We start from the raw sequence: 23,704 nt of genomic DNA, 5'->3' as shown, positions 1-23,704 counted from the left end.
TTTACGTGCGCATCGACTAGAGCAGTTCATCTCGAAGTAGTTCCAAACATGAGCGAACATTCATTTATTCAGGCATTTCGACGCTTTGTTAGCCGTAAATCTCTGCCTAAAATTCTAGTATCTGACAATGCATCTACATTCATTGCAGGATCTGAGGAAATAAAAAGATTATGTGAATCGGATATAGTAAAAGATACTTTATCAACACACGGTGTAGAGTGGAGATTCATACCGAAACGTGCACCATGGTATGGTGGATTCTGGGAGCGCTTGATTGCTCTTACGAAGACAAGTTTGAAAAAAGTGCTTGGACGATCGCAAGTTAACATGGAAACATTACAAACAATTGTTGCGGAAATAGAAACTATCTTAAACGACAGACCGCTTACTTATCCATCGTCCGATATCAAAGACTGTGAAGCTTTAACACCGTCTCATCTACTATACGGAAGGCGCATTTCAACATTACCGTACCCACAACCAGAAATCGATAACATCACCGACCCGACTTACATGGGACATTACGATCTTAATAAAAGTGTACAAAGACAAACGCAATTGATTCAACATTTCTGGAAAAGATGGAAATCCGAATACCTTACGTCGTTACGTGAATTTCATAGGACTACCGGAAAAAATGAACAATTAATAAATACAGGAGACATCGTGCAAATTCACAACGAATCTCCGCGCATAAACTGGAAAATTGGGATCGTAACCGAACTGGCGAGAGGTAACGACGGACTTGTAAGATCTGCACGAATAAGGACCAACAATGGGGAAACAACTAGACCGATCGCAAAACTATATCCATTAGAAGTTACACAAACGATGACAAACAATTCTAACGTTCCAATAGATGATCAGCAGGAAAATATGGAGAACAGACCGAGACGAAAAGCAAGTCTTAAAGCCCGTGAGACCATACGGAAGTGGATACACCAATGATGTGAAAGACGACCATTAGTGATGTAATTGATAGACAATTACGCGTTTTAGTGCAAAGTTGAATTTTATTCTTATTTCATGAGTGACATTAATTGAATTTAATTGCTAAATGTAATTTCCGTTTTAAATGATTTCATGTACTCAGTATTTCAAAGAAAAACACAACGCGAGAGACAATTTCAAAGTATTATTATTTATTGATGGACAGTAATATATCAGTGAAACGATTGATCAATGGATAATTGAGATTATTTAGAAAATAGTGATATTTTTTACTTTTCGCGGCCCCAGTATGTTGAGATTGTCGCGGGAACATAACGTCCGTACTATTGTACTTGTCCATTGTCGACGTCGTATTGTCAGTGACGTCGCCTTGGGCGGAAATACGTTAGTTGTATATAAAATGTAATGGCTGAACAGTTGTCTTTATACACATTGCCTAACTATCATCTATAGATGTAACTCACTCAACCCTCCCCTAACCTGGGACAAGGATGTAACTCACCCAACCCTCCCCTAACCTGAGACAAGGATGTATCTCACTCAACCCTCCCCTAACCTGGGACAAGGATGTAACTCATTCAACCCTCCCCTAACCTGGGACAAGGATGTAACTCACTCAACCCTCCCCTAACCTGAGACAAGGATGTAACTCATTCAACCCTCCTCTAACCTGAGACAAGGATGTAACTCACTCAACCCTCCCCTAACCTGAGACAAGGATGTAACTCATTCAACCCTCCCCTAACCTGGGACAAGGATGTAACTCACTCAACCCTCCCCATACCTGGGACAAGGTTGTAACTCACTCAACCCTCCCCTAACCTGGGACAAGGATGTAACTCACTCAACCCTCCTCTAACCTGGGACAAGGATGTAACTCACTCAACCCTCCCCTAACCTGGGACAAGGATGTATCTCACTCAACCCTCCCCATACCTGGGACAAGGATGTATCTCACTCAACCCTCCCCTAACTTGGGACAAGGATGTAACTCACTCAACCCTCCCCTAACCTGGGACAAGGATGTAACTCATTCAACCCTCCCCTTACCTGGGACAAGGATGTAACTCACTCAACCCTCCCCTAACCTGGGACAAGGATGTAACTCACTCAACCCTCCTCTAACCTGGGACAAGGATGTAACTCACTCAACCCTTCCCTAACCTGGGACAACGATGTAACTCACTCAACCCTCCCCTAACCTGGGACAAGGATGTAACTCACTTAACCCTCGTCTAACCTGGGACAATGATGTTACTCACTCAACCCTCCCCTAACCTGGGACAAGGATGTAACTCACTCAACCCTCCTCTAACCTGGGACAAGGATGTAACTCACTCAACCCTCCCCTAACCTGGGACAAGGATGTAACTACACAACATAAGAACAAACTGTAAAAACCTGACAGTTGCAATGGGCTTAACTCAAAGGATCAGTACAAGGCACAAAAACAACTAACATAAAAACAATAGACACAAAACACAAAAATAAAAGTACTCGCAATTAATGAAAGTTAGTTAAATGCCAATTACAACTAATAGATAAAACATAAGTTGATTTGTTTTTGTTTTTGAATACCCAGAATTAGAACAGGATGAACAATTAGAAAGAATGAGAAAGGAACAGGAATTAAGGAAGAAAAAAGAAAAGGAAGACAGTTTAACCTTAGAACAGACAAAGGAACAAGTATGAATAATTTTTAGTTTGGTATACCTGTATGTACATTAGTGGTTTGACTGATAATGTTACCATTCTGAAACGACATGTTGGAAAATTCCAAATATTCCCACACAAACCAAGAGGTTTGCTATCAACATGATCACTTTGATTACTGATAAGGATTACCCCATGCCTGCTATCAACCAAAACAAAATATAATATGTCTTTTTTATGGTAACTCAAGGACCATTTTTGGAATTGGAACCAAACGTGAATATATGGTCACTTATCATGAGAGGAAATGAGGTGTCAATGTCATAGATATTTTGAATTTGATTAGACCCAATATATAGCAAATAAGAGGTGTTTGGATGATAACTCTGGGGCCTACTTTGTTTTGGGATTGGGATTAAACTTGGAAATATTGTATGAGAAAATCCTTAAGAAGTTTTGGGTAACACATACAAGGTAAAAAATTCGTAATAACTGGGTTTAAAGATCGAAATATGTGAAGACAAGTGGCTTGTTTATGATAACCCAGGAATCTTAATTGACACTGGAACCAAATTTTATATAGATATATGGTCACATGTAATGAGAGAAAGATCTTAATCGATTTGAAACCAAAATTAAAAAGTTCATGGTCACATCAAAATAGACTTCAAAGATCTAAAAAAACTTTTGAATCTTACTTTGGATTAGAACCTAACTTAGATATCATATATATGGTCACACATATTGATTAGAAGTATTCTATTAATTGTGTGGTCAATATTTTACAGTTACCAAAAAAATGACAATTTGTGCAAAATAAGGATAAGATGATGTCTTAAACCTATCATAGGACAGGAAAAAATCTTGGGAGATTATGATTTTAGAGGCTTTTTAAATTTTTTTTTTATCAATAATAGATTTACACATACTTGAAAGATTTAAGTATTCTTTTATCATCCTCACAGGCATTCTGTCATAAAGATAATGGACAATACAGTAAAAGCAACAGCATGAAACTAAATTACATCATAGTTTAATATGTATAGATATATCCTGAGCCACAAAATAAACATTACTAAATAAACTTTTTGTCAACAGTCAACATATTTTGTAGATACAAAACATGGAAAAGAAGTTAGAAACTCTGAAGCAAGAAAAGCATGAGTTATTTTCTCAGCTAAAGAAAGTTTTACATCAGGAGGATGAAACCAGAAAAAGAGCACAGATTAAAGAGCAACAAAAGTAATTATTTCTCAAATCAGCAAGCTAAGTATAAAAAACATATTTATTACTGAAATTTTCCTTAACAAAGTCATTTTGGGAATCTTCAGATAAATTTCATCTGTTTTACAAATTCTATTTTTTTTTTTTTTTTGTGAATGGAGCAGACAAAAGGAATGGGAAAAGATTTACAATTTCATACGTGGTTTAAAGATATTCTAGCCTGCAATCTGTAATATAAAATAAGAATCTGTTTCTTCTATAAGCATAACTTAGGAATTAACAGGTCTATAGTCTAATATTACAGTTCTCTTTAAAAATAAGGAGATGGGGTTCGATTGCCAATGAGACAACTATCCACCAGTGTCCAAATGACGAAGATATAAGCAATTATAGGTCACTTATTATGATTTGAGTTTTGACATCCTGTAACTTAGTCGAACAGAAATGCAGACAACAACAAACATTTGACAAATAGAGAATAAAGATTTAGTAAACTACTTAAAATGTGAAAAAGTGATTCAGGGCATGATTGTATACCTGTAATACAGGCTCATTAGACCATCTGTCTATGAACTGCACACAATACAGGCTCCTGGGACCTTTGGTCTATGATGAACTGCCAATAGTTAAATGTAAAGGTCACCTGTTCTGTTACATGAGAAACCAGTTGCTGGCAGCCAATGACATTACACACTCCCATCATCATCACCAACTGCTCAGTAAAAGAAAACTTACAGAAAAATTCTATCTGAAAATTTCTTTCTGTTGCAAATAATTAAATTAAGTTTTCTGAAGGCTAGTCTTATGTGTGTCAAAGCACAAAGAGGACTGAATAAGTAAGTAATTTTATAGATTATTTTCACATATTTTGCATTTTTTACTTTTAGTGAAATGTTGAATATCCAACAAGCTTACCAAACTCACATTCCAGTGTCGAGTCATTCAATGTTGTCAATGCAGTCTGGGAGACCTACACTTTATAGACCACAACAGCCAATGATCCCTGTAAGTATATCTCAGACCACTCATTGACTGGCACATACCTGTAGTCCAATTTCAAGTTTCTCTACATGGTTTATTTTTTGGAATACCAATATAATATTTCTTTATAGTTAGATTTTTTCACAGTCATTTAGATGTATACTTTAAGTTCAGAATTTTTGAACACGATTCACATAGTGCACAAACTTTCAAAATTTGGGATAATTGAGAACCTGTCCATATGTTGTATTGTCATGGAATTTTTAGTAGTCAAGTCGTTTTTTGTATGGCAATTTCAAAATTTATCAAGTTGGGGTGGGGGGAGAGGCACACAAATTAATCAAATATGGGTGGTTGCATTTTCCTTAAATTTTTGTAAGAATTACTTTGTTTTATTGGTAATCAGATCTTAAATCCCATTCCCCCTTGCATTTAATTCTGGAATAGCCGATAGAGATATTGTGGAATATGAAAATATTTTTACGGTTTGCAAGTCTCCAATAGTAAACACTAGAAGGAGAAGATTTAGATTTTTGTCAAATAAGTGTCCAGAGCATTTGTCTGTGTCCTATTAATTATTGTTCTTTCAACAAGATAAATGATTAATTTCAATTTCTTTAGCATAGTATTAAAGTCATGACTCTTTATCATAGGAATAATAATTTCTGTATAAATTCACAATTGCTTTATGATTTTATCCTTTTAGCAAATGACGATGAAGAGACCACACAGTCCATCACCCCCGCCAACTTCAGTATATCAACAGTACACAGAGTCAAAAATGATGCAACCAACGGCACCCAAGCAACACAGCCCTTATCCACACCATACACAGTCTGATTATAGTAAGTACCAGAATGAAAAATACAGTGGACCAACTAAATGTTCAATACAGACCATACTACATTGTTTAAGAGGCATTCTGTGCAAGCTTAGTCTTTGATCCTTTTTTATACGCCCGTTTACGTCCGTCCGTCTTCAACATGTCGGACATTAATTCAAAAACGTTTTAACCAATATGCATGAAACTTTGGTGAATTGTTTATATCTATTGATGTGAGGTCCCTTTCGTTTTTTATAAATTACAGATTTACCATTTCCGAGTTTTGAGGTTTTATTCATTAAAAAAGGGGGGATTTTCCAGTTTTCCGACAATAACTCAATAACAATTTCGCCAATTTGCATGAAACTTTTTGTGAATTGTTCATATCTATTGACGTGAGCTCCCTTTCGTTTTTTATAAATTTCTGATTTTCCGTTTCCGAGTTTTGGGGTTTTTTTCAATTAAAAAGGATGGATTTTCCAGTTTTCAGACAATAACTCAATTTGCAAGAAACTTTGGTGAATTATTTATTTCTATCGACATGAGCTCCCTTTTGATTTTTATAAATTTCAGACTATACGTTTCCGATTTATGGGGTTTTACTCATTACAAAAAGGGGGATTTTCCAGGTTTTGGACAATAACTCAAAAATGCTTCAGAATTTTTTATGAAACTTTGGTAAATAGTTTATATCTATTTTTGTAAGCTCCCTTTTGATTTTTATAAATTTTCAATTTATGTTTCCCAGTTATAAGATTTTATTTGTTTATAGTCTGACAACAGATTTACAAAGTATTACGCGACAGCACAGTGTATTGCACAACAGCAAGAAATCTTTCATATAACCAATTTCAATTTCTTTGACTACATTTATTCAGAAACCTATAATATATCAAATATTTAATTACAATCCAAATTCAGACCTGTATCAAGCTTGAATATTGTGTCCATTTTTGCCCCAACTGTTCAGGGTTGGACCTCTGCAGGCGTATCCAGCTGCGCTCAGCGAAGCAGTTTATTTCTTTTTCAATTGTGTTAAATTTTAGGTGACATATATATATCTATCAAAAAGTTTTTTTTTCTTTCATTTGAACATTTGTTGGTTATTGTATAACTGTTAACAAAAATTTCGTAAGGTGTTCTGTGGAACCCTGTGTCTCGCCTACGATTGCTGCTATCAGTGTAAATGTGTAATGTTGACTTAAAAAAGGGAGTCCATTTATCAGTAAAATACGGAAAAATGAAAATAAATATTTTAAAAATTTTGCTCTGGATACTGTCTTTTGGTCATAAACAAGCTTCTGTCCGAATTTCATAAAATTCTATGTAGGTTTGACAAAGTTATTGATGACTGAAAAATTTTAATCTCAGACTGAATCTGAATGTTAGTGGTAAAATATGGAAAAATGGAAATAAATATTGTCAAAATTTTGCTATGGTTACTGTATTTGGTCATAAACAAGCTTCTGTCCAAATTTCATAAAATTCCATGAAGTTTTGACAAAGTTATAAACCACAGACTGAACCTAAACATTGACGCTGCCAACGCTGGAATCAAGGAACGCTATGTCTCGCTTTTGCGACATAAATGTCGCAGGCTGGACAAAAACAGGTTGTAACACTTGATACTATATTAATCCATATTAATGACATCAGTAACATTAGCTGTATTTTGGAGGGGAAAAATACATACTACTGGTCTTAAAAGCAGTATTATGCACTGTCAGACAATGATTTGTAGAACTTTCATTATACCAGTATGGTATGAGCTTTTAAGAATCTGTCAAAAACATGGAACAATATGATATTTTTATGTTATTATTTCTTTGACAGTACTAGTTTTGTTATTCTAAATCTGATAATAGAACATAAGATTTCAATATTGTTATCATAATGAATATTTATATTTCCAGAGACTAGTTCCTATCCTGGACACACCCCGTCAAGTCAGGTGACATACACCAGTAAACCTTCTGTTCATACTTACCAACAACAACAGACAGCAGTTTACACTGGAAATAAATCTCCCGGTAAAAGTTACCCAGCATCACAATCAGCATTTACATCATATCCTAACCACTACGCCCACCAGCAACCGAAACAAATTCCAGAATCTTACCCTGGATATCCCAGGATGCAACAGCCAACTGGTAAGTATAATTCAATATTGACAAAACTTCTTATTTCAAGACTTATCAGTATAAAAATAAAAAAGGGAGATATGGTACAATTGCCAATGAGACAACTATCCAACAGAGTCCAAACAAAACAGATGTAAGCAACTATAGGTCACTGGTCCGCTTCCAACCATGAGCCAAACCCGTACTTTATAGTCTGCTTTTGAATATATATCATGTATATATATTATTATATGAAATGGCCCAACATGACAAAATGTTAAACAATTAAAACGAAAAACCAATGGCCTGATTTATGACATAACAACAAACGAAAAATAAATATGACAGACAGCAATCAATGACAACCACTGAATTACCGGCTAGGGACAGGTACATATAGCATGTGGAAGGTTAAACATGTTAGTGAGAGATCAACCCACTATCTAACCTGGGACAGTGGTGTAATACAGCACAACATAACAACAAACTGTAAAACTCAGTTAGAAATGGCCTGACTAATCAGATCGACACAAAAAACAACTTAACATAAAGACAAAAGACACAAAGTACTGATATTTTAAAGCAAGTGACACCTATATAATTAAATTATTTTTTCTAAGACTAAAGTATCAATTAGTGCACATTCACGGGTATTAGTGTAAAGACGTCATAAACAGTCAGAGAATAGCATTACCTTGTGCAATGCCAAAATATAAGTACATGAATTTGACAAGATATAGGACCACAAGTTTTCATAAATCTATGGCAATATAAAAATTCAGTTATATTTTAATTGATCAATAACAAAATAAATATTAGTACTGACGAAACAATTTTCAAAGATCTTACTACAGTGTTAAATAAATATCCTTTAAGAATGAGTTAACATCCATTGATTGTATCTAAATTTTCTGGCTCTATATATAAACAACATTATCGTAAAAATTAGGATGGGAATCAGAATTCTACAGTTATGCATATTCATTTATTTGGAATAAATATTGCAGATAGTATTGGTGATATCCGTTTGAGCTAGCTATAAAACCAGGTTTAATCCACCATTTTCTACAAAAAGAAATGCCTGTACCAAGTCGTTTTTCATTGGTTTGATGTGTTTGAGCTTTTTTGCCATTTGTTAAAGGACTTTCCATTTTGAATTTTCCTTGGAGTTCGGTATTTTTGTTTAGTTATTTTTGTTTTTTTTTCCATTAAAGATAATAGTAGAATACATTTTTGTACCTAGAAATCAACTGTGGTTCTGCCTAGAATGTCACGGCCACTGAATACATATTTGAAGACAGTCTTTAAGCAAGCAAGAAAGTGAATAATAAGTACCGGTAGACTTGATAGGGTTTCAGATATTTGCTGTCAGTTGTAATACATGCATTAAAAAATAAACATTATACTTATTATACACCAGTTTTAGAAAAAAAAATCTGTTATACATTGTATTTATCATGATTTAATATGTTATAGAACTTTTTATAATTTGTTTGTTTGTTTGGTAGGTTATATGGGTCAATCACATGGGTCTTTACAGCAGCAATTGGAGCATGCCAATCAGAAAGCTGGTTTTAATGAAGAAAATAAATATAAACTTCAACAGGTAATTACAAAATTTTGTAGACATTATAATTGTACATTTACATCCCAACTCTTTTGTTCTAACAGAGGAAATCTGAGTTGAATCACCCCTACCAGATCACCCTACCTTGAGTTTCTTTGTTCTGCATGCTTTCTTTTGTTCAGGAACATTTGAACATTTTGGCGGGAATGTCGAACACACAACAAAATTTAGAAAGAATAGAGACTAATTTTCAAGATTATGTAGAAAAAATCTACTAATTTTCCAGTGTCTTAGCGGGGAATCGAACTCTTACACTGACACACCGCGTCCTCATGGGATAACTATTACATATTACTTGTGTAAGACTGAACTTATATTGTTAATTTATAGGCTGATACGTATACTCTTATTGTCATATTTATATGTATATAAAAAATATTGGCAAATTACATATCAAAGTATGTTATAGTTGTCCTATTTCAGTACATTTTGAAAATTGAAAAAAGATAAAAGAGGAACTGCATTAAGATTGAATACACCTTCAAGATACTGCCCACTATAAACATAATCCACAAAAAAAATATAGCATAAAGGGGAAGGTATGATATTTTGGCCCCTTTGAATTAAAAATCAGAAAGGGTTTTATAAATATGTTAAATAGTATCCCTCACATGTTCATAAGATATTAGTCTGCCAGACGCCAGTATTTATATTTTATAATTTTGTCTTCCATATTTTAACTAAGGCTTCGAACTACTTGCAGCTAGTGCAAAACTTGAAAAACTGCCAAAATAGCTTAATTATGTGATCTTGTCATTGATATATAGATATGGCCTAAGGCTTTACCAAAATGATAAATTGCTATGAGATGTACTGAACAAAGATGTTTTACAGCTCTTTTCATAATGCTAGCAAGACAAAGGTTTGTTTGGCTTGCTTGCTTTGTTTGTATCAATGTTTGCTCAAGCATTGTAATTAAGAATAACATCTACAAACAATATAAGTAGGCGGAGTTAAACCTGTGTATAGGTAAATTTGATTATTTGATAATGTCCAATCAAATTTAAATATAATTTATACAAGTTTAAATCCGCCTTTTTATAATATTTTCAGATGTCAATCTTAATAACAACGCTTGAGCAAACATCGATACAAACAAAGCAAGCAAGCCAAACAAACCTTTGTCTTGCCAGCATTATGAAAAGAGCTGTAAATGTGTGTAAAATTTCGCTTAAGGTCATGTTTTGGCTCATATCTATTTTTTCTGTGATTTATTTTCTAAACTTCATGTTGTATTTATATAAGGAGAGCTCTAAGTTTTACATATTCACAATGATTTATATTTGTGTTATTTTTCTATTCATGAAAGTCAAGAAAAATTGCTCACAAAAAATGATTGGTTTCTGAAATAACTCTTATCTTATTATTATCCTTTGTCCTTAATTTTCGCTTCAATTTTACTTGCAAGAAGCAATTCTTGTGTGACATCACATTCAACAATCAGAATAATTTAGACCATAGATTTGTTCAGTTTGTAGTGACATTCTCAAGCATCCAGGCATCCAAGAGGTTATGAAAAGAATCACTCCTTGTTGAGAACAAACCCATCAACTAGGGATGTCGAGTACTCAAGTATCACTCGGTTTTACCGAGTATCGAATACCAAAATGATACTCGATTAATCAGTTTTCTGTTCTAACATTGCCCCTTTCTTTCCAAAAAAATGACTTTTCTGGAAAAAGCCCCTCAGAAAATTAAATTAAATCACTTATTAATCATGGTTAAAAAAATTTTGTATGCATACGCTTGCTCCAAATTATTGTATAAAATACCTCAGAAATCTTCCGTTTTCAAATACTTTAAAAGATGCATTGACAGTAAATTGGTGAAATGTAAACTTTGTTAGGGTACTACAAACATGTAACACCATATAAGAGTCAAACAACACAATGCTAAAACTGACAAATTGGTGTCACAGCAGTGTATCATATAACACTTCTAATCATATAACACCAGTATTTTCTTTACGATTATGTTTGATTTGGATTGAATTGATAGTTATTTGTATTCAAAAGGTGTTTATTTAATTATGAATTGGATTATTGTTTAAATAATAAGTACATGTTGTAATTGAACAATTTATTATGGTACATAATTCCTATCATTCTTAGTCCCAGATAATAATGAAGGGATTGAAGGTCAGTTAGACAACAATACACAAAGTGTTAAATATGTATGATTGTTTTATCAATTTGGACATATTTTCCAAGCAAGTACTTGAGTATCGCTCGATCAAATTTAACGAGTACTTGATTTGTAATTTTTCACCAAGATGACATCCCTACTATCAACATTAATGATCTTGTAATTAACAATTCTTGAGAGTTATGTTATTTACACAACCATTGCTTCAGTGTATAATTTACGTTTTAGCAGCAACAGATTAGAGGAGTTGCACCAATACCTGCCCAGACCCCCCAGGGACTAATACACCAACAAATACAGTTACAACAGCAGCCACAACAAAAGGTTTGTAGTCATTACTAAAGCTGTTTAATCCCTTTTATTTGATCTAAAAGCAATTATCAAGAAATCTTATTAAATCAATTTTAGCTTTAAATTAATTTTAATTTACCATGTGCTGTAGATATATGCTGCAGATGTGCTATTTGTGCCGTCAAATTGCATTGACCGTATAATCATTTGTGATATACAGTCACTGACCGTATATAACCTTGTTTATGACGTTGACAATGCGTTTCTGTAGAGTTTTATTTATGACGTCATTAAAAGGTTAGAGGAGTTTTTACGTCGTTCGCTCGAAATTCAAAAATGATGGTTTTTACGCTAAATATTTCATTTGGAACAGTTGTAGGAGTTGCAGTATATAAAGAATAACCATAAATTGTCTCGAAATATAAATTTTATTTGTACTTTGCTCAAAACAGGATAGAAACTCGCTGAACTTTATCCCTGTTTTTAAGCCTTGTACAAATAAAATATATAGTTTGAGACAATGTATGGTTATTCTATATTTATTCAACATTTTGGGTCACATTTTATCTCTAGAATCTAAAGCACTATGAGTCGTATTTTTAAAACATGAATACAATCTTTACAATAAACCACAAGCCTTCTGGTCCAACAAAGTAAAAACAAAGAAGAGTAGGTAACAAGTGTGAAAAGCCTTATGGATCACCATTTTGTGAAAACAGCTTTTCCGTCCAATAAGCCAAAATGTTTTTTGTGAACAATGTGCATGGTTAAAAATGCTAAGGGAATCAATCTGGATAGTCTAAGTGAGATATAAATCTTTCAATCTGTGAATGGACAATAAATAAACCTAGTTTAAGTAAACTAATGTATTAGCTGCAGGAGTATAAATGTTAAATTATGTAGCATAGATTAATATAGAGATGTGGCTCAGCATGAATGACATATGAAAGTAAGTTATTAGTACCCTATCGACGAAGTCGAAGGGGACTTTAGGTTTGCACTCCGTCTGTCTGTCTGTCTGTCCATCTGTCAGTCCGGCAAATCAGTTTTCTAGACTTTTTTTCTTCATGCTTGAAGATATTGATTTGATATTTGGTTTATTGTTTTATCATGACAAGTTACAGGTCAAGTTCAATTTTCACGATTTTAGCTTTTCTCTTTGTTCAGTTAAAGCCCTTTCCCTAGAATTAAATTTTTGATGAAATAGTTATTAAGTCTCCCAAACGAAGTTTGGGAAGACTTATTGGTTTTGCTCAGTTCTTATTATTATTATTATTAGGTCTTTCCACTTTTCTGTGGAAAGACCTATTGGTTTTCTTCTGATTATTATTATTATTTTTTTCTTCTTCCGCCACTTTTTTCTGACGGTGCTTTTTTGTTTCGCAAGATGTCGCTTAGATTTTTTGTGTATGATATCGAACAGTTATTGCGATTTTCAAACTGACCCTGTTTAGCCGAATACTTTTTATTGTAAGAGTTATCTCCCCAAACACTGTTTTTCTTGTGTACGCATCTCCTTCGCAACCATAAAAGATTATGACAAATTTATGTCTCCAATTTGTTCGTTATATCCTCAGGATCTTAAGAATAATTTTGACCGAAGCGGTCCAGAAACTCTATATGAGAGTTATTTCCCCTTCTGTATTTAAAATAAGTAAAATGTAATTGTAATTGGTAAACAATAAGTGATAGGGACCTAGGGTCTTTTGATTTGAGGTCCTTGGTCCAAAAAAAAGAAAATAGGGTCAAGGTCAAAGGTCAAGGTCATTTTTAAATTTGGATTTTGGCTTATTTTCACCTCTTTTCAAACACGATATAAGATATCGACAACATATTTTTACTAAATTGTTAGTTGCGACATGTTGTAACACATGCATATCGGTTTAAAGGGTACGCTTACATCAAATTAGAGTTTTCTCCCCTCTTTTATTTAAAAATATGCATATGGTGATATAACTCATGAACCAAATATAATTAAGTCCTAGGGTCTTTTGATCTTAGGTCCTTGGTTGATGACCTTGAAATTGAGCTCAAGGTCATAGGTTAAATTGACATTCTAGATTTTGACCTTTGCTTTTACCTCATATGTATACATGATAAATCCATGGGACTTTTTGCATTAGGTTTCAAGCCATTTAACCTTAGAAAAGCCAACCGGAAGTGACCTTGTGTAAACCGGAAGTAGCTTTTTTTTGTACTTAATTAATGTAAAAATTTATAGAACCAGATATTTTTGGTATCAGTGTCAATTAAACGTTTGAATAATACCGGAAGTAACATTTTTCAAACAGGAAGTAACAAATTATCTCCCTTATTTAAAAAGTATTGTATAGAAACCATATATTTTTGGAATCAGCGTACAATAAGCTATCATTTGAAGCTGGAAATGACATTTTAAAACGAATTTTACTATTTTCATATTAAAATACATGTTTTTTTGTGGAAAGACCTTCAATTGTTCTCTGAACAATTGGTTTTTAATTCTTCTTCTTCTTCTTCTTCCTCTTCCGCCGCTTTTAAATTTGAACTTGTCCGCACCCGTTCTCCAAAACTGCTTGTCAGATTAACTTAGGGTTTCACAATATGCTAGACTAACATGTCTAGTGGTGCAATCAGGGTTTTGTTTGTGCATTGGGGTTTATAAAGGGGTACTTTGAGGGGCAAAAAGAAAGGAGGGTTTTACTATAGAACCCTATGGGATTTTATTTTTTTAAATTTTCAAATGATTATAAATTGAAAACCGTTTGTGATAGACACAATCTTTTTAATTGAAAATGTTCTAAATGATAAAGCACATTAAATGAAATACAGGGTAAGTCCCCATGGGTCACCCCAACCCCCTGCCATTTAAGAAAGTTCTAATATCTTTTAAATGGTTGAGATCCCCACCCCTAAACCATATATATTCTGGTTTGTCATGCTAATATGGTTTGAATGATATACAGGGTTAGTCACCAGGGGTCATCCCGACCCCCTGCCATTTGAGAAAGTTCTAATATCTTGTAAATGGTCGAGATCAACACCCCTAAACCATATATATTCTGGTTTGTCATGCTAAGATGGTTTGAATGATATACAGGGTTAGTCCCCAGGGGTCATCCCGACCCCCTGCCATTTGAGAAAGTTCTAATATCTTGTAAATGGTCGAGATCCCCACCCCTAAACCATATATATTCTGGTTTGTCATGATAAAGCACATCAAATGAAATACAGGGTTAGTCCCCAGGGGTCACCCCCACCCCCTGCCATTTAAGAAAGTTCTAATATCTTGTAAGTGGTCAAGATCCCCACCCCTAAACCATATATATTCTGGTTTGTCATGCTATGATGGTTTGAATGATATACAGGGTTAGTCCCCAGGGGTCATCCCCACCCCCTTCCATTTGAGAAAGTTCTAAAATCTTGTAAATGGTCGAGATCCCCACCCCTAAACCATATATATTCTGGTTTGTCATGATAAAGCACAACAAATGAAATACAGGGTTAGTCCCCAGGGGTCACCCCCACCCCCTGCCATTTAAGAAAGTTCTAATATCTTGTAAGTGGTCAAGATCCCCACCCCTAAACCATATATATTCTGGTTTGTCATGCTATGATGGTTTGAATGATATACAGGGTTAGTCCCCAGGGGTCGTCCCGACCCCCTGCCATTTGAGAAAGTTCTTATATCTTGTAAATGGTCGAGATCCCCACCCCTAAACCATATATATTCTGGTTTGTCATGATAAAGCACATCAAATGAAATACAGGGTTAGTCCCCAGGGGTAACCCCCACCCCTGCCATTTAAGAAAGTTCTAATATCTTGTAAGTGGTCAAGATCCCCACCCCTAAACCATATATATTCTGGTTTGTCATGCTATGATGGTTTGAATGATATACAGGGTTAGTCCCCAGGGGTCATCCCGACCCCCTGCCATTTGAGAAAGTTCTAATATCTTGTAAATGGTCGAGATCCCCACCCCTAAACCATATATATATTCTGGTTTGTCATGCTAAGATGGTTTGAATGATATACAGGGTTAGTCCCCAGGGGTCATCCCGACCCCCTGCCATTTGAGAAAGTTCTAATATCTTGTAAATGGTCGAGATCAACACCCCTAAACCATATATATTCTGGTTTGTCATGCCAAGATGATTTGAATGATATACAGGGTTAGTCCTCAGGCATCACTAATGCATATACTTTACTGGACCAAACCAATTTTCACTGGACTTTGTCCAATGTCAGGTGACACTGGGAATTTCGAATTATAGGAGCTTCGTTTGGGAGACTTCGTAACAGCATCCTGTTACAATCATTTCTTGTTAATTAGTTGATTTCTGTTCAAAGTGGAATAACTCTTTTTTTTTTTTAAATTTAAAAGACAAAATGACATTTTGGATTTTTTTCCTTGTCTTTTGGTAAATTGTTTGAAGAATTTAGTGGAAGTTAGTTTGTCATTCTTGAAGATATTGATTTGATAATTAGTTTATAGTTTTATCATGACAAGTTACAGATCAAGTTGGAATTTTGTTCCGGTCTGATGATTTTGTGCAGAGTTATGGTTTTTGGACACAGAAAATTCACATGACAAGTTATAGATCAAGTTAGAATTTCATTCCATTACGATGAATTTTTAACCGGTAGGTGACTATGTATTGCCATACAATACTCACAGAATGCTTGTTGATTCAAAGCTTCGATGTATACTTACTTCATGATATATTTACAGGGCAGCATAGTAACAGGATACTCAGCCAGAGGCCAGGCCCCACCCCAGTCTTCTGCTTATCAACAGCCTCAACAGGTAACTTATATTATAGGTCAAAAGTTCCCTCTGCTAAGTTGAAGGGACTATTGAAGTAGTACCCATGATTGTGTGTACGTCCATAGCAATTTCTCATATTTTTACAGAAATAAAACCTGGACTTCCCAATATCAGCCAGGTTATCATCATCTTCGGTAGCCAAGGGCGACGATCCAGTCCCCTCCTCTCCAGCCTTGGTGGATTAAGATAGAATTTCGGATCCACGAGGTAATGGTTTCTATTGGTCGCAGTTGTATCTGGCTGCATCCAATCAAAAAGCACCTTAAGGATGATCATGTGAAAATGTAAATAAACAATTGCCACGTGCTGATTGTGCAACAAGTCTTTACCCCTAAACGTAGAACGATATTTAGTGACAATTCTAAATTTCTTAATTAACTAATTGAAGTTTCTGGGCATGTTTCTTGCGCAAATGTTGGAATGTCAACATATATTTTCAGTTCCTGCTTTATGAAACTTGTAAACCCTAGACACAACCATTTTTACACCTCCACATGTGCCACAGTGGTTGAGTGGTCTAAGTAGGTTATCTACAGTGAACACTAGTCTGTCAACTCTAAGCTTGTGAGTTTGAATAGATATAGGAAGATGTGGTATAAGTGCCAATGAGACAACTCTCCATCCAAGTTACAATTTATAAAAGTAAACCATTATAGGTCAAGGTACGGCCTTCAACACGGAGCATTGGCTCACACCAAACAGCAAGCTATAAAGGGCCCCAAAAAATTACTAGTGTAAAACCATTCAAACGGAAAAACCAACGGTCTAATCTATATAAAAACGAGAAACGAGAAACACGTATGAACTACATAAACAGATGACAACTACTGTAATCAGATTCCTGAACTCCATTTGTTATGAGGGGTGCTCAACTCCAATCTTAATTGACAAGAAATGTCAGTTTTCCTGCCAAAGGTTGTTGATTCTATCCAGGTACGCCGGTTTCATCCACCAATAAAGATTAGCCGCCATGATATAGCCAAGGTGGCAGAAAGGAGTGTTAAACACAAACAAACAATATTGACTTTGAAACTTTTACATAGTTAACATGTTAAAGTTTGTGTTTTGGTTTGTTTAAAGAGAACGACATGATAAGTCAATGATATTTGGTATGCAGTTTTATAAGCTTTGGCACTTTTCCTTTCCATGGAGGTTATTTTGCTCTGTACTTTCAGTCATGATGCATTGACTGAATAATTTGCATTGTTTACATGTTTAAATATTGCTATTTTAATTTAAACATTTGCATTACAAGTATACTATCAAAAGTACAAAACGGGAGACATATCTCTGTGTCAACAGTTTATTAAATAGATATTCATATTTTATTGCAATATACCGGTAAATATTCTACCTTGAAATGAACAAAAAACAATACTATATCTTACAAAAAGTTCACATTAAATATTACCTCCCTTAATGGACAATGAAGAAGCAGTAACTACTATAGGTTAGGTATTGTCAGAACCTATATACCTCTAAACACCAGATTCTCTGTCAGCTAAAGGAGTTTTTAAGGGGGAGACATGACTGTGATACAATGATCGTTTTAAAAGTACTTCGTGTACTGATGATGCTTTATTTATAAAAAAAAAGAAATAGTTGTAATATTTTGGGTTACCTTTCCTATTTTAAAACAATATCAGCATATTGAATTTATTTTGATTTCTTTGGATTATTTTTTTGTAGAACTATTCACCACAACAAGCATCCCAGGTGAGAATGTCGACTCAGATGACAGGTCAACCAATGACAGGACAGCCAATGACAGCTCAGCCAATGACAGGACAGCCAATGACTGCTCAACCAATGACAGGACAGCCAATGACAGCTCAGCCTATGACTGGTCAACCTATGACAGCCCAGCCAATGACAGGACAACCTATGACAGCCCAGCCAATGGGAGGACAGCATGGTGGGAGACAATATTTTTAAGAAGACACTATATTAGTGATGAGAACTTGTTTTCTGTGTTGTTAAAATGTGTAGTTAATAACTGATTATCTACCCTGCTTTGGTTATACAAAGTATTCAAAGTTTGTACAGTTCCAATCTTCATTGTTTACTTGTTGTTTTTTGTTATTGTGGTTAAGATGTTTATTGTGAAACGGGAGAGCATGATTTTCATTACAAAATTACATTGACTCCTCCTGGACTCGAACCAGCGACCTCTATGTTACAAGACAGTGCTTTAACCGACTGAGCTAAATAGGAACTTTCCTAGCTCAACTGCTTACGGCTGGCTAATTATCTACTACATATACTAAGGGAAGCAATCCCATCACAATTGTTTACTGGTATGTAATGTGTTTTACTTGCTCTGAATTCAGAAATTAATGTGTGGATTTATCATTGCAAAGACCTGATTACTGGTAAAAATGTGAGAACTAACTTATACAATTGCTAAAATTTTGTGAATTTAAATCACTACTGAAATTATGAATGCAAGTTTTAATTATTGCAAACCCTGATACTGTTGCATTTTTCACATTAATAAAAACATCGCAATAATTCATGAATTTACAGTATGTAAGACTGATAGAACATACCTATTTTAAGAAATTTCGCAGTTCGTAGGATAGACAAGCTTGATTATGATTGTATTTTTTTCCAAGAAATAAGTGTATACTTGTTTACCCATGATTGTACAACCTCTTTGTTTTATGTATTTGTTTTTCTATGCTACACAATACTACATGTACATACTTCAATAATTGGTTTGAAACTGGATATTGTAAGAAATCATTCATAGATCTCCGACTTCTGGTTTTCTACTTTTATTGGTGGAAAACTTGGGTGCAACTATAAAAAAAGTTCTCTCAGTTCTCTTTATATTTAATTTCTAGTTAACTTCATGCTTAAATTAAAAAAAAAATTGAAGCAAAATAAATTAAAAAAAAAATGAATTTGAAAGAAAGTTGGGTCTTCAAAGAGTTGGTGCAATCTTTAAGTTGCTAAGTATATGTGATCTTTGGTGTTTGCCCCTTTACAACTGACTTTTCAACAATGTCACTTTATTTCATAAATGTGAATCAGATTGTAAAATTCACTATCTAAAGACTAAGGTTAAGTCATTTTTTTTTACACATTAATGAAAATAATGTTATTTCATTGCTTTAACATTTATTGTCAGTGAGGTTATTCATTCACAATGTTGTTTTTCTCTGTACATGTATGTCAATAATCCTTGGATTTAGAAATAATGAATTACTTTGATCCAATAATAGAAAAACAACAAATAAATATAACATTTATGTTTTGCTATATTCTGGTAAAATAAGGACCCCATAACTATTGTGCTATTAATTTGGATTGAATAGTTCTTATATTTTGTTGTTTTTGCTTTTTTATTTGTTTTCACATTGTTTTACATATTTTTAAACATTATTATATATAAGTATCATGTGCTATAAGAAAAAAGTAGAAAAGTTGTGTAAATTGTTATAAAATGTGTACAATGTTTACCAAATAAAAATACAGTTGTAAGAATAATTTGCGTTGTATGTAATTTTGCACAAATAACCATGATAAATAGAGAATGGGATTATCACAGATTAAGGAATAAATAAAAAGTGAAACTTGCACTTTAAATAGTCTTGAAAAAAGAAAAGACAAATTAATATTTTATTTCTAACATTACTGAAGTAATAGCTGTTTGCATGAAAACAGTGAGTGCCCTTTGTGATTAACATTATTGATAAGCTGTTTAAGATTTCTGTTAATGTCTCAAATTTCTATGGAGTATGAATTATCTAATTCATTGCATTATCGCTATTTTGTGTATTTTTCATTTAAACTTTTTTTGTGATAATTAGTCCCCATACCGACGAAGTCAAAGGGGACTTTAGGTTTGCACTTTGTCTGTCTGTCTGTCTGTCTGTCTGTCAGTCCGGCAAATCAGTTTTTCACACTTTTTATACGACCGCAAAAAAATTTTTGTGGTCGTATATTGGTATGACGTTGGCGTCGTCGTTGTCCGGCGTCGTCATCGTCGTCGTCCGGCGTCGTCTGGCGTCGTCCGAAGACACATTGGTTTTCGCACTCTAACTTTAGTTTAAGTGAATGGATCTTTATGAAATTTTACCACAAGGTTCAATACCACAAAAGGAAGGTTGGGATTGATTTTGGGGGTTATGGTAATAACAGTAAAGGAATTAGGGGCCAAAAAGGGGCCAAAAATAAGCATTTTGTAACTTCCTGACATAACTTGTGTGTTAGTGTATGGATCTCTCTGACATTGTACCACAAGGTTCCATATCACTAAAGGAATGCTGGGATTGATTTTGGGGGTAATTGCCTCCAAATTTTAGGAATTAGGGGCCAAAAAAGGGGCAAAAAACAAGCATTTTTCTAGTTTCATGACAATAACTTGTGTGTAAGTGTATGGATCTTTCTGAAATTGTACTACAAGGTTCCATATCACAAAGGGAAAGCTGGGTTTGAGTTTGGGGGTAATTGCCCTAAACGTTTAGGAATTTGGGGCCAAAAAGGGGCCAAAAAACACATTTTTTTCTAGTTTCCAGACAATAACTTGTGTTCAAGTGTATGGATCTCTCTGAAATTGTACTGCAAGGTACCATACCACAAAGGGAAGGCTGGGATTGAGTTTGGGGGTGATGAATCATAATGGGGGTTCAAAAAATTTTGGGGGGGGATTTATTTTTTTTTTCCTTTTTTTTCTTTTTTTCCTTTTTTGTTTCTTTTAAAATTTTCCATTTTAAGTTGGTTATTTCTGATTTATATTTAAAATCAAATAATAATGATATGGTAGGAGATACACACCAAACAGGATGTGTAAATTATTATATAATAAGTATTGTGCAATAGCAAGAAATTTTCAATTGCACAGTATTGCACAATAGCAAGAAATCTTCAATTGCACAGTATTGCGCAATAGCAAGAAATCTTCAATTGCACAGTATTGCGCAATAGCAAGAAATATCCAATAGCACAATATTGCGCAATAGCAAGAAATTGTCAATTGTACAGTATTGCGCAATAGCAAGAAATATTTAATAGCACAGGATTGTGCAAAAGAAGATACTTCCTATAAATTGCTTATTTCTTGACCAATTTCAATGGGGTTTTTATTCTTGATTTCATGGGGTTCTTTAATATGCTGAATCTAACCGTGTATTTAGTTTTTGGATTTTGGGCCCCGTTTTTAAATTGGTCCACATTGAGGTCCAAAGGGTCCAAAATTAAACTTTGTTTGATTTCATCAAAAATTGAATTATTGGGGTTCTTTGATATGCTGAATCTAACTGTGTATTTAGATTCTTAAATTTTGGTTCCGTTTTCAAATTGGTCTACATTAAGGTCCAAAGGGTCCAAAATTAAACTTAGTTTGATTTTAACAAAAATTGAATTCTTAGGGTTCTTTGATATGCTGAATCTAAACATGTATTTAGATTTTTGATTATGGGCCCAGTTTTCAAGTTGGTCCAAATCGGGGTCCAAAATTAAACTTTGTTTGATTTCAACAAAAATTGAATATATGGGGTTCTTTGATATGCTAAATCTAACCATGTATTTAGATTTTTTATTTTTGGGCCCCGTTATCAACTTTGTCCACATTGAGGTCAAAAGGGTCCAAAATTAAACTTTGTTTGATTTCATCAAAAATTGAATTATTGGGTTTCTTTGATATGCCGAATCTAACTGTGTATTTAGATTCTTAATTTTTGGTTCCGTTTTCAAATTGGTCTACATTAAGGTCCAAAGGGTCCAAAATTAAACTTAGTTTGATTTTAACAAAAATTGAATTCTTAGGGTTCTTTGATATGCTGAATCTAAACATGTATTTAGATTTTTGATTATGGGCCCAGTTTTCAAGTTGGTCCAAATCGGGGTCCAAAATTAAACTTTGTTTGATTTCAACAAAAATTGAATATATGGGGTTCTTTGATATGCTGAATCTAACCATGTATTTAGATTTTTGATTTTTGGGCCCCGTTATCAACTTTGTCCACATTGAGGTCAAAAGGGTCCAAAATTAAACTTTGTTTGATTTCATCAAAAATTGAATTCTTGGGGTTCTTTGATATGCTGAATCTAACCATGTATTTAGATTTTGGATATTGGACCATAATAGGTGAATGTCCAATTTAAAATTTTTAAGTTCTTAGACCACATTCAATCTGTGTTAGAAACCTATGCTGTGTCAAATATTTAATCACAATCCAAATCCAAAGCTGTATCAAGCTTGAATGTTGTGTCCATACTTCCCCCATCTGTTCAGGGTTCGACCTCTGCGGTCGTATCAAGCTGCGCCCTGCGGAGCATTTTATTTCTTCGTGTACTGATGATATTGATTTGATGTTTGGTATATATTTTAATCATGACAAGTTATTTTTCATATCATGCTACTCAATTGAGATGGAAAATTATAGTCAGAAACTAAGGGTGCATGTGCTGTCCTCAATGTTAACATGGATGACTTCATACGCAAAATAGCGATAAACAGATTATCAATGGTAAGTCACCCTTCGATGAGATTGTAGCTGAGAAACACCCTCTCGTTTGAAAAACCATAGATAATCTATAATAAAATGCACTCTTTGTCACTTCCTTGGAATGTCTTAATCTAGAGGGGGACATGATAAAAAAAAAATGTATACGCTTAGGCTGATAAAGAGATGTTTTTGCATTTGGTATGGAGTTGAAAAAACTGCTGTACCTGAATTTTTTTGAAAATTTTCCTCCATGAAATTTTATGTAAGCCTCAGCTTGTGTGAAGGTAATTTAATGTAAGAAAACTATTCTTATCTATACTAAAAAATTGAACAGTTGATACCAATGAATCATGAAATGTAGGTGATGGAGAAATACCATTCTTTTATTTGTAGACTAAGAGATCCCCAGAGATTATATGTCCCTATATTTAGTTGTACGATATTAATTTCGATTGGATTCATTTATTTTCATGGACCTATTTTCATGAATATTTGTTCTCAGGGTTTTAACAAATTCTTCATACAAGCCTATAGAAAATTTGTATTTTTTGTTCAATTTGTGGTCAATCTTCACCAAGGAAACCCAGGAAAATTAGTTTATTCCCTTCTCTCTGTCTATATCACT

The 23,704-nt window shown here is 34.0% G+C and overlaps 1 protein-coding gene across 3 annotated transcripts in view; it reads left to right on the top strand.

Moving 5' to 3' along the window:
- Positions 1–20,116, top strand: part of LOC127700781 (G protein pathway suppressor 2-like) — a 30,056-nt gene extending 9,940 nt beyond the window's left edge. For 2 of the 3 annotated variants that reach the window (XM_052204435.1, XM_052204436.1), the window contains exons 3-11: positions 2,534–2,637; positions 3,719–3,846; positions 4,716–4,833; positions 5,516–5,654; positions 7,546–7,782; positions 9,261–9,358; positions 11,753–11,848; positions 16,529–16,603; positions 18,314–20,116. In XM_052204435.1, the coding sequence (XP_052060395.1) occupies positions 2,534–2,637; positions 3,719–3,846; positions 4,716–4,833; positions 5,516–5,654; positions 7,546–7,782; positions 9,261–9,358; positions 11,753–11,848; positions 16,529–16,603; positions 18,314–18,559 (1,241 nt within the window). In that variant the 3' untranslated portion in view covers positions 18,560–20,116. The remainder of the gene's footprint in view (positions 1–2,533; positions 2,638–3,718; positions 3,847–4,715; positions 4,834–5,515; positions 5,655–7,545; positions 7,783–9,260; positions 9,359–11,752; positions 11,849–16,528; positions 16,604–18,313) is intronic. The other variant, XM_052204437.1, reaches the window with a different exon arrangement.
- The last annotated feature ends 3,588 nt before the right edge of the window (positions 20,117–23,704 follow it).

Source organism: Mytilus californianus, unplaced genomic scaffold, assembly GCF_021869535.1.
Source record: "Mytilus californianus isolate M0D057914Y unplaced genomic scaffold, xbMytCali1.0.p SCAF_5, whole genome shotgun sequence".
Taxonomy (NCBI): domain Eukaryota; kingdom Metazoa; phylum Mollusca; class Bivalvia; order Mytilida; family Mytilidae; genus Mytilus; species Mytilus californianus.
Note: the sequence above shows the minus strand (reverse complement) of the source record. Positions and strands in the feature narration are given on the sequence as shown.